Raw genomic sequence first — 12,917 nt, forward strand, 5'->3', positions numbered from 1 at the left:
TGAACAATAATACTCTTTAGTCCCTCCCTACCACATCCCAGAAAGTGATTACTAAATCTGTCAACACTGCTGAATTGGGAGTTTTTTGCTCATTCTGTATCATAGACATCAATTGTGAGTATAGAAAAAAATAATCTACTGGCACAAGTCCGCTTTTAACTTTCAAGAGTGAGGGAGTTCAAAGTTTTGTCTATAACTTTTCTGTAGCCAAATGATGCCCATCTATATATACACTGACAGCTATATATACACTGACACAGGTTTTACCACTTTCAGACACTACATTTCACAAAAATGCTGTTGATGGGGAGTTGAGAAGAGAGTGATAACAAAAAAAGCTTAAAAGCTAAATTTTGCAGTCTCCTCTAATTCTCATGCTTCAGGCTGTTAGTCCCAAAGAGCTGCCTAGTGTGAAATCATCTCAAGGCAGTGCTAAATGGATTGCAGAGACTGGAGAAGAAAAACAAGAAAGGGATTCACCAGCTGGGGGGGAGCCCCATACTTTAAAAAATCCACCTCATTTAACTCTGAATCCTCTTTCTCAACATGATTTTTCTGGATGTAAGGATAGGCTCAAAACATAAATGGAGAGGCACAGATTATGAAAAATAACAGATGTTGATATAATTTGCCAAAAAAACTATTGAAATAATCAATAGTTATGCTTGGCCTCAGCTTCAAAGTAACTGAGTCAATCAATCAGGTTCTCCTCAGCCTCTGCAGTGTTACAGACAACTGGGACGTTGAAAAGACAAGTTTGCAGCACTTCAGTGCTCCAAGCTGGATTAGGATGAGACAATTATATCCTTGCCTATGAAGCCTCACCCACACATTTAATTAGCCCTGTTTTAATTTTCTCTTGCATTTAAACAATAGCACTCAAAATCTCCAGATATTCTTTAACATGTTTGGTACTTTATTCAAATATTACCTATTATTACCAAGATATCCCCCAAACTCCGCATCTAGAAGTTTGTAAGCAGTCCTGGAAGGTCCTGTTGCCAAAACGTAGGCAGCATCCATCCATCCCTGGGGAGAGCCTGATCATCTCTATTGTTGCCTTAAGCTCCTTACAGTTAGAGATTAAATTCAGGGAGAAAGAGTGATTACAGTACACCATGCCCATGCTGTCTCTACACAATGCAGCAAGGCTGTGGTTTAGGGCAGCAATTTCACTTTGCCAATCATGGTTTATGGTGCCAAAGTCCCACAATGGCAAGCATTGCCCCTGTTTCAAGCTTTCAGCCCAGTGCTGTCAAACAAAAGCAGCTACAATGAATTTGCATGCTGGCCAAATCTGTGGGCTGCTTTTCCTACTCCTAAGAAGCAGTCGCATTCATTCACACCTTAAAGGACACTGAACTTTGCTAGATAAATTGGTAAAAAACAAAAAAAACCATCACTGGAATGACTCTTCCAGGATATCTGCCAAACAGCACTGGTTACATGGGATGTTTTAACACTTATTTTCTATCGTGCTTCTCATACAGTCAGCTTTAAGCCAACTGCCCTTAAATGTGAATATTTACTGTATTAATGTACAGTTGCTAACTCAGCTAACTGATCTGCCTTTTAAAGCTAAGTGAAGCACAGAAATATTGAACTGCTGCCAAGAACAAGGAGAAATAAAGGCTTGTTGCAATTACTAGCAAGGTATGGTATTTTTTACTGGGTAAAATAAGCTATGATATTTTTAAGCTTGTTTTGACAATTTGAAGTCTTAAATCAATCATTTGTTCTGATATAAGGTGGCAGCATTTAAAAAGGTCAACAACAGAATGTCTAATTTGTGTCACAATTTACCTCATTTATAAACTAACTGTAATGCTATAGAATTAATCTTTCATTAAGGTATTCACTAGTGATATTATTCTAGATTACCTTAATAATTACAAGCAATAGAAGGGACATAATTTTATATTTTAAATTGCATTTTGTTGCTATGGTTTCTACAGGACTAAGATTTTACCTCTCTTACTATGAAGCTATTGAGTGGATTTTGACGTGTAAGACAGCTAACAAACCATAAGTGCTATTTTCTGCACTCAGGAGTCAAGGAGAAATTTTTTAGCCTGACTCAACAACTATCTTCAAAGACCAGGGTTCCCCAGGTATAAGTTTGGATGTTGTTCACTTTCCTTGCAGCATTTAGAAGGAACAATTAATTTCTGGCTAGGCAGAGTTTCAATGTTACAAAACACAATCTAAAAGCCTAACGTAGTTAGTGAGCATTGTTGATACAATCTCAATCTTCACTGAGGCAATCTGCCTGAAATGAAATGTGTTTTACCAGGGTTTTCCATATGTATGTGATTAACATTTACCCTTGGACACACACAAATACACAGAAATGACCCAAAAGATGGAGAGAGGCAAGGTCTGTCACAGTACTGAATGCACTAAGTTTCAGCAGAGCTGTTCTTCCTCACCTTCTGCGTGGTATTTTAGCATTGGGCTTAATTCTCATCAACCACTTTGTGGCCTGTTTGGAATAATGAATATCTAACAATACTTTAATGAACTGGCTACAGGCATTTCTCCTTTCATTATAACACAAATGAAATGTGGGTTTGTGCTTCCACCAGTAAACTCCAGGGCCTTTTTAATAGATAATGCCAGAATTTAAGACATAAACATAGAACAATGCTCTACAAAGGGAAAAATGGGCACATATGAACACTGCACTCAAAAAAAAAAATCTTTGACATTTGTACCTGATCTGGGACTGCTGTTTTACTTCCTCCTTTCTGAAAGGTTGGAGAAAGAATATTTGCTGTGAACCTGACTTACATAGGTTTATTATTTTCTTGTGAGATACTGGAAGTCTCTAAGCCCTCAGACTTCACAGGAATTCAGGACACACAGAAAGGAAAGACTAATCAAAACTTCACTGTAAGAGTGGAGAGATCAATCAAGTGGCAATAGCTAAGAAACCAAGCATCAAAGCCCTGCAGCTTCTGTGTGTGACCTCAGGCAAATCCCTTAATCTGTGCGGCCTGGTTTCCTTGTACAGTCACAGGTATAGATGAGGAAAATTAATTTAAACACTAAAAGGTTGTCACTTCTTGTGGTGGTTTGACCAGGAAGAAGTGGGAATTCTGGGAAGCTGTGGTCAAACCAATGAAGGTTTTGAGTTTGAGACTGGCACCTGGTGTAGCCAGTGGGGTTTGGACACACCTCCGAGAATACACAGGGGTTAAAAAGCAGGGCACTGCCCCTGGCAGGCTCTCTTGGGACGTCGCGGCGAAGAGGTCAGATCTCTCCCCCGTCCAGACCGCTGCTGCTGGGCGGGGGAGGGGCAGCCACGTGGTAGGCCCTGGGCCTGGACAGAGATGGGAGGTGAGGAGGCCTTCGAGGATGGAAGGGTGGAAAGATCCCAGAGAGTCAGCCCTCGGGCAGCCATTCCCCCCCCCCAGGAGGGAGAGAGAGAGAGAGCCGGCGACACCGAATGTGATAGCAGCCGGCCCAGGAGGAGAAGGGGGGGGGAGAGTGCCCGGCCGGAGCGGCAGCGTGTGTGGGAGTGCCGCAGCTCTGGGACAGACAGAGACTGAAAGTTTTAACCCCTTTCTTTCATGATTGGGGCCTTTGCAAAAAATGCTAATCCTCCTCGAAGCTGAATAAGAAGGGAGATAAGAGATGAGATGAGACAAGGACCTGGCCCGAAGAACGTGGAGATGATTGAATGGGGAGAGATGATTTGGAGTGGCCTTTTGGCTGGACTTTTCTTGTGGCCATGGACTCAGTTGTTCCTGTGACACAGACTGCACTTAGGGGGAAGCAGTGGCTCAGAACCAGGAGGGTTCATCGTGAGGACCCCCCGGCCCCAGGGGTTGGAAAAATATGGGGGGGACAGATGTCCCAAAGCAGAGACTGTGCCTTTTTGGAGTGAGACAAGGCATCCTTGAAAGACAACCCTAAGAGCAGCTCTGGCCATGCACGGTGGTGAGAGCACTGGGCATGGAAGGAAGATGTCACAAGCGGCAAAAGGACTTTTTTTCCGGGCGGTGCCGAAGTGACAGGGAAGCACACGAGGTTTCAGTGTGTTTCCAGGGGAAGCCTATGGAACAAGAAGGACTCCTTTCCTCTTCATGAACTGCAGTTTGAGTATACTAAAGTGTGGTGCCAAGGCTGGGCAGTTGGTGATTTGGGAGAATGTATCGGATTGGGAAAGTCAGGTAGTGGGGAGGAGGAAAGTGGTTTTTGTAAGGTTTTCAATTTTTTTTTCTTTTCCTTATGGTTTTTTCCCTATTTCCCTGTAGTTTAGGTAATAAAGTGTTCTTTATGTTTAAGCTAAAGCCTGTTTTGCTTATTCCTGGTCACATCTCACAGCAGACACCAGGGTGAGGGCATTTTCATGGGGGGCACTGGCTCTGTGCCAGGCTCAAACCATGACACTTCTGTATGTAAAGACCAAAGAAGGACCTATGATAGACAACTAACTATAGACATTAGCATTCCATTTACTTTTTGGAGGTGGGAGAGTTAAAATTATTATAGACGTATAGAAGAGTTCAACACAACTCAATATGCTCCTAATTGGAATTTTTAATGAAGTTCACTATGAATTCAGAATCAGTCTAATCTATTTGAAGCCCAGGATGATATTGTTTTAATAGGTAGGGACAGCATTTTCATTAAATATTTCCACTTTACAGCACTGTCTCTTAGCACCCACATTACTTTACAAAAAAAACTTTTGTAATGACTGTAATTTCAATACACAATAGAAATGCATGAATATGGAGAGATTTTGCTAACAAGAAGCACTCTGCACTTCTAGAAAAGCTTGGAAAAAAAAATAAACTGCACCAGGACAAAGTACATTCCTCTTAATTTATTATTTCATTACCTCTTAGAGTGGGGAAATTCGTACCTCAGTTTGGGGAACTGGGGCAATGTGGGGAATATTCTAGCAATAGAAGAACTGAGCAAGAGCATCTCTTTTAGGGGAGAAGCAGTTCTTTAATCAATGTTCACACACTTGCATTCAAAGACAGAAAACAATGGTGAATACGAAGGGGCGAAACCTACCACTGCATGTCTCTTCATCTGTGTCTACATCTTCCAAGTGTAAGTACTTGTCCACCTGCCATGAAAACCCAAATCAGAAAACAGATAAAAATGTATCAATTTTATTCCTTATAGTACAATCTAGAGCAAAGCAAAAATGCATTAAATTGTCTACTTCATCTTCTCCATTTTCCCCTGTGTTTTTCCAAGAAAGCATATGAGTTTTCTTCGAAATGTGTAACCCAAAGGAAGTAGTTTTAGGTATAGTCAAAGATTTACTGCCAAAATTGCCACATAAGTGATGGAAAGGAAGCTCAAGCTGTACAGTAAGTTTCTCAGGAACTTAGTGGGAAGATGGAGAAGTAAAATATTATCATAGGAAAATGATGCATGATAAGTTACTATGCAATTTTGCAAGCTCATTTCATATGACACAAAGAGAATACATGCTGTAGGCAAACTAGAGCTTGATCCTTCTGTTTTGACACTAATGGTAAATTGATTAGGAAAAAAAACCCCGAAGAATTATTACATTTCTAGTATTTCACCTGGGGCTTCACTCTACTGTTTTCTCAGGCTAATGTCCCTTGAACAATCTAAACTATTTAAAACATATCCAAAGACAAGACATTTCTCATTTCAGGTACCACTCTGAATAGATGCACAGGGTGAGAATGAAAGGTTTTTGCCAGCCTATCTGCAAAGAGTGTTACCATGGAGGATTGACTACATGCCCTGGATTTTCTTCTGTGTTTCCATGAAGTAATTAAAGATGCTCTCAGATTTTTTTTTTTGAACCTGGTTTGAAAAGTCTCAAGACTTACATAACCTTTACACTTCAAAAGTACACACTCACTAAGATCAGAAAAAATTATGGACTGGTCTCATTCTTCTTTCCCACAGATGGGAAATACATCAGCAAATTGCAACTAATTTGTAAATTAATACATGAAAAATCAGTCATGTTCTGCTCATAATCCCCATTTTGAAGAAAACCTCACCTTCACTTTTTCAGACAGACTGAGATCATTTCCAACAGAGACACCAGCTGTTGAGCACTCACTCATCACTGCCTGTAGATAGATAGGCAGAAATACTTACATGCATGAAACAGAATCAAAATCACAAAGCTCCTACTGATTTATACACAGTTTACAGAATCACAGAATAGGTAAGGTTGGAAGGCACCACTGCAGGTCACCTTGAACAAGAAGGCTCCCCTACAACACATTACTCAGCTTTATAGATGTTGTATATAAAAACTTTTAAAAAGTGAATGGAATGCTCCTGAAAATAGAACAGGTACAGGTAATTCTCTGAAAAACTACACAGGACCAGACTAAATCAAATGGAACAACAGTGCAAGTAATCACAGCATACCTAAAAAGCAGCATTTAGAACAGTAGCACTGTTTTCAATAGCACTGTTTTCCCCATTTTCCTTTCCCAGGGCAGGCTTAAAGGTTACAGTGGTCAACTTAATGTACTACAGCCTCTTCCTGCTACTACATTGCAATTTTTCTGCTGCATTCTACTATTATTGTATTTGTTTCTTAAACTGCTAATGTGACAAAAATGTGCAGGCATGTCTGAACCTTTTTCTTTTTTAGAAACAAAAACATACATAAAGGTTTATGGAAGTTCCATTGCATAAAGGATAATGGAAGTTGTACATTGCTTTATGTGGCAGAAAGACAATTCAATGTGGCTAAAGTAAGAGACACAGGGACAAATTATACCAACGAGGAACCAACACTTCTTATGAAAAAAATCGCCAAAAAATATTGTCATTATTATTACGCAATCAACTGACAGAACATCATTGTTTTAAAAGCCCTGTTTGATTCTACTTCGAAGACATGTCCTAGCACGGAGGAAAGTGGCAGCTTCTGCTCTGAGGCCTGGCAGGCCCATCATTTGAAAGCACTTTAGTGTGTTACTCAACAGACACAAAAGGACCTGCTACTTCTCTTTTAATAAAATTTAATGAAGGGCAATTTTGAAATTTTTACAGACTAGATCACAGCCTAATTATTTGTTATTCAGGCAGGAAGGCAGAAGTTCTTAACAAGTTGACTCCGATTCCCATGTCCCTTCCTTCCAGATGATGTCTGTTGTTTTCTTGTCCCTACACATTAAATCCCTAATCCCTTATGTTTCAGAAGATCAAAAATGCCCCTGGCCTACCTACTGTTTACTTCAGGCAGTAACATAGCTTCAGGAACACAGAACTCTGTACTTCCTAAAATCTACAAGAAACAAAATGAATCTGTCCATGCTGGTGGCATCCATACTCTCAGGATTTTTTTTTTCCTTTTTGCCAACCTCTACCACAAGCTGCAATTTCAATGAAAGCATTACTTAGCTCATTGCAGGGTGCCTTATTTGTTAGTCAGATTATGGCAGCTCTTCAGCAGGGCAAATGCCACTGCCAAACACGATCTCTGCAGGTGCCTCTCTAAGCATTTAACACTTAGGTAGTATTTTAAATATTTGCCTCACATAGGATAAATACCACTAGCCTCTAACATTTGGACAGTGTATCTCTCCATATTTTCATCTGTTTAAATGTGGTGCTTGTCCACATGGACAAATGTTAACTCATTACCTCATTCTCATTTGGCATCTGTGGTGGAAATGACACCCACATTTCTTTGCTTCTTTCAGGTGAGCCATCCTGTTTATTTCTGTTTGGTAATTCAGAAGTAGAACATTTTTTTCTTAAGGAGTCCACTTTACTTTCCTGAATTGTCTTTCCCTCTTTCTCTGCAAGCAGAATCACACCAGATCAGATAACACAATGCATTATCCAAGAAAAAGAAAAGTATGTGTTTAATTACATTTAATAGTGACTTTTTTAGACATTCATTTTTCCTCTCATGAAAGCTTCCATGTATTTAAAGTATAAAATAAAACTTCAGCATAAAACCTTACCAGACTTTACCATAAAACTGAATATGCAGTTTGAACTTCAATTGCAGAGAGTTCTACCTATTCCTCAGTACTGAAGAATTCATTATCACAAAAGCTTATGCAAGATACAGAAAACTTCGTAAAATCAACCAAGAATATAAATACCCCAAAAAACAAGACAGTAAGGTTACACCTTACTGCATCTAGAAGCTGACTACTATGTGCATGGAAGTATGAATTTCCAAACCCACATTGAATAGCTGGGTTTTTTTCCTTCAACCTGGCAAAAAATAAAGTAATCATAGCCAAAATAAAAATGCAGCACTTTTTATTTTAAAAGTACCATTATCAAATAAGGAGCAGTTACAGGTCAATCAATTAAAATGAACTTCACACCACATGTTCCTAATGAATAATAAATGCTCATTTAATTAAGCTTTTTGGGTTTAGTTTGAAAAATTTACTTTGCAACAATAAGAAACACTGCACCACATTTCTAAAGCATAATTATGTATTATAAGCATTGAAGTAACTCTTGTGGAGAGTTTTAATGATGCCTTTGGGGTTGCTACGTTGAGCCATACAGCAAAGAATTATTAATCCCCTGGGACAGCTCTGTGCTGCAGTTACTGTGACATGCAGTAAGGGCTGGCAGCCTGGGCAGAACCTGAAGTCCACACTTACAAGAGTCAGGGTTCATACAAAGCAAACCACACCAGAGCAACCTAGTAAACAGGTTTCAATGTTTATTGAAATAACAGATGGATCTTGGGAATAATTCCTAAATCCCAGGTTTCTGTAACATCTTGCTTCTCCCTGCTTCTTTTGCAAGAACTTTCCTAAAACAGTATTTGGATACAGCAGTACATACGAGCCATCATGTTTTCCAACACATTCGCTTTTTAAGCCTTGGAAATGAAGCAGTATTAGACATGAAAATCCATTTTAAACTCTTGACTGGTAAAATGGCCATCCACTATTTGAAGATAATTTTACTCTCACCTTACTTTACAGCAAGAATTAGATGCCTAGCTCAAAAAACTTCCTTCTTTTTTTACTTTAGCAGTAAAACAGGACAGGCTTCCTGTTTTATCCTAAGAACTTACCAGTTTTATCTTAAAGACTGACAAGGCACAAAAGAATATTAATGTATTTTGGGGCAAATGCGTACTGGCAAATAATGCAGTTGAACATCTGCAGACCAGCAGAGTACCAACAGGGCCTGAGGAGCAACCCAGGGTCCTCCCTGTGCACATCAGGAGCACTTCTGTATGAGAAGTGACAAAAAGATTCTGGAAGCCATACACTTTTCTCACCAGACCAACAGAGAGACAAAAGAAATCATCACTGGAAAGATCAGAAGCATAATTCATAGAGCCAACAGACTCTGGGTAAACATGACATTCCTGCACTAGCCCATGCTTTTCTTGCATACCACTGTGGTCATTCTTCTGGGCTATAAATCGGATCATCCTTCTCAAAAATATAGGTTCTGAGTTCTCCAGAGAAAATAATACCACTTTTAGCATCAAAAGACCTATGACACATAGTTGGGCAGTTATAATTAGGCACACATATGAGCTGACAATTTTACTTTATTAGGTTATATATTTTCTGGACACCTGAGCTACTGTCACAGCTAAAAAGCTAGAAAGATTAAATGAGCTAGTAAGAAATCAAGCGCATTCAGAGTATTTATGTGCCATTTACCAACCCCAGCCTACAGCTTAGAAGCACTATCCCTTTTCCTAAGAGATCAGTCATAAACTTTTGACAGAAACCTTTTCCCGATTAAGACCATTGCAAAGTTATTGGGTCTAGAATATTAAACAATACATTTGATGAAACATTCAGCACTGCAATGTGATACTAGATTCATGACTGCTTGTGAAGAAAAATTCAGAATAAAAATGTCTAAGCAAGCCAAAGGAGTTGTTAAATGCAATTCTGTGGACAGAGAATCTACTATGCAACCATGCGCATAATGAGGCCATGCCATATAAATTAAAGGGGGACAGGTAATTTAAACATTATGCTGCCAGCCTGGAGCACAGTCCCTCAGGACCTGTAAGAGCCAACTTCAGCTGCCCAAAGCAACTCCTGACACCTACAGCCTCCCAGTGCATGCACCACATAACTGGCCCCTCTGAAGCAGTAATAGTAATGAACTTGAAAAATTTTATTTAAAAAACCACACAGAAGTTGTTTTGAAGTTAAAGAAACTACAATCCGAAGACAAGCATCACAGGTGTATTTCTTTGATAGTGTTCTGAATTTCAACCATTTCTGTTCTTACTTTTTGAAGAGAAGGGGAAGAAGGAAGGATGGCATTCAAGCCAGCAAGAGGATCACTGCCTTTCCCCTGACTAAGTGATAATTGACTCATTATTCACAGTCACAGCTCTCAACCTGCCAAGATCCTGTTGCAGAACACTGGCCTTCACAATATGTGATAAAAATCAAAAATAAGGGATACAAACACAACAAAATGTAGTAGAGGAAGAAAGTTGAAATTATATATAGATTCACATATTTATTCTGCAGACAGATTCTGTCTCTCTTTTCAGTCATTTCACTGTCAGTATCTTAAAAATGAAATAACAAGCCAACTGAGATCTCTAGAAAAGTACATCTCAGTCTCTCAAGAGCAGTATCCATCATAATTGTGTGTCACTATGAGCATGGTGCAGACTTCAGAAACATGTTTCAATCAAAAAGGATATCCAACTTGATAAATTTTTTTCTCTCCTGCTATCTATCCTCTATATAGCCTACAATTCTCTTTGTCTTCCTATTTGGACAGGAATTTTTTGAGAATGTCTAGTGATTACCCACATATTTCAAAGAATAATGGAGTCACTTATCACAAAACCAGAGAAGAGAGCTACCTGTATTATCAGGAAAAACTTACTGTCAGTGAAATCTCTCAGATGACATAGTAGCCCCAGAAGAATGATAAAATTCTCATGGTCTGAAGCATTTCAAAGCCAGACCAGACAGAACAATCAATAACACACCACAGAATACACTGGACAAAACAATTCAAACTAACAGGTACTTCCCACTTTTTTCAATTGGATTAATTCATTTCAAAAACAAAAACTTGTTGAGATTTAGAAACAGGCCCCTTTAGCTATAAAACAGCAACAACAACAACAAAAAATACTCATACAGCAAAGCTACTATTTTAGTTCCAATTTACTTTTTTGACCTCAAATCCTGGACTGAGGGCCAGCAGAAGGTCTATGAATTCCTTAAAGCTCTTCTAAGTTATGCTTTGATGGAAAACCTGGAATTCAAATATTACAGTGACTTTCTGCAGGACTCCTGAACAAAAAAACAAAAAAAACCAATTTTACTCACAGTACTATAATAACTGTCTTGACCAGAGATAAGAAATACAAATGTCATGTTCATTCACTTTCTCCATTCTTCAAATACACCATCAGCAAACATTTTAAAACAAGAAAAAAAGGCTGTCACCGAAATGTTTCCACAAAACACCACTTTGACATGTTCTCAAGGTGGTAACACACTCTAGAACTACCTGTATTTAACTATTTGTAACTATGTAAACCATTGTGCAGCACTGCATTCGTTTACCCTAAATTACAAGCTGTAAGAGGAAAATAAATTTCAAGGCTAAAAATTCAGCTTGCTGAGAAGAGAACTTTTAGAACCTTTTCTTAATTTTTGTAAACGCAATCAAAGCAACTCCCACATTTCCTGCAATAACCCTATGACACAGTAACTCTACCAAAACTTGCAGACTCCCTACACTAGTATATTGTCCTGCTGGGAACAGAACATAGTGTTTTAAAGTTACTTAGCCTAAAAAAGCCATTCTGATTTATGTTAACCAGATACCTTTCTGTTTCCATGTATTTTTATGCATAAATTGCTGTATATCAATGCAGTTTGACTGACTTTTCAACAGAAGAATTATCCCATATTGTATGTAGCTGGAGGATTTCAGTACTTGAGTCCTACATGCCTAAATGTTTAAAATTAAGAACAATTCAGGTGTAATTCAGACACCTAAACATCATCATGTAGTGCTGCTTTAGGAGTCTAAGGGCTTAGCCTCCTGATGCCACCCAAAAAGGCAGTGGACGTTTTACAGATATTGTGCCATATCTGCCCACACTCAGCATCTGCAGTGTCTATCCCATTACTATCTGAACTCATGTAAGGTCCATTCCAATCTCAGTCCATCAAAATCTGCACTAATTTCAATGGCAGTGATCTCACAGTAGTACTGAGCAAGCAGAACTCCTTTACAGCAAAGACCTTGCCTAAAACATTTACCTCAGTGTGCAAATTAATATTTGTAACACAAAAATTCAGCTGGTGCAGCCTTTTCCCCTAACGTCTTTGATCTTATCCTGATTAAATGACAAACAGTCAGCACAACGTATTGTCTAGACTTTTTTTCTTCCCTCTTCAGAAAAGGTCAGGTTTTACTATAATCAGTAATATGGGCTTGATTTTTTAATTTAAATTTACCCATTTCTTAAGGAAATCCACTGTATTATTTCTTCAGCTAGGATAATACCGTGGACTGGGACAAGTAATTTCAATGGGACTAACTCTAACCTAAAAGGGTAAACTCTTCAGTCCTGATAGTTACTTTTGACTGCCATTTTTGGATACTTATTGTAGTATGTTTAAAAGTAAGTCAGGAAAGGACATTTTTATGCGTTCCTTCAGGGGAAAGATGAATGACTGCTACTATCAAGTATATTTTCAGCTACTCTCACAGACCTGCTCTAGCTTAATGTACAGCAATACTTCTCTAAAACCAACTGAGCTCCTAATTTTCAAAAATTTAGCTGTTTCTTTATTGTATCAGTATCTCTTCCTTTGTACTTAATGGAACATATGTGTTCTGGTTTTATGTAGTGTTTATCTGTATCAATATATATGTCTCTGTTGTGCTTTTGATAGTCTCAGTGTTGGAAAAAGGGCAGTATTTCCTGTTTATTCCTCATTCAC

The 12,917-nt window shown here is 38.7% G+C and overlaps 1 protein-coding gene across 6 annotated transcripts in view; it reads right to left on the minus strand.

The window, feature by feature from the left end:
- The window catches only part of IFTAP (intraflagellar transport associated protein), a 39,061-nt gene that overhangs the window by 8,303 nt on the left and 17,841 nt on the right, over window positions 1–12,917 (minus strand). For all 6 annotated transcript variants that reach the window (XM_064715331.1, XM_064715336.1, XM_064715332.1 and 3 more), the window contains exons 3-5: window positions 7,618–7,775; window positions 6,012–6,083; window positions 5,032–5,086 (exon numbers count right to left, since the gene is read on the minus strand). In XM_064715331.1, the coding sequence (XP_064571401.1) occupies window positions 5,032–5,086; window positions 6,012–6,083; window positions 7,618–7,775 (285 nt within the window). The remainder of the gene's footprint in view (window positions 1–5,031; window positions 5,087–6,011; window positions 6,084–7,617; window positions 7,776–12,917) is intronic.

This window comes from Zonotrichia leucophrys, chromosome 5 (genome assembly GCF_028769735.1).
Source record: "Zonotrichia leucophrys gambelii isolate GWCS_2022_RI chromosome 5, RI_Zleu_2.0, whole genome shotgun sequence".
Lineage (NCBI taxonomy): Eukaryota > Metazoa > Chordata > Aves > Passeriformes > Passerellidae > Zonotrichia > Zonotrichia leucophrys.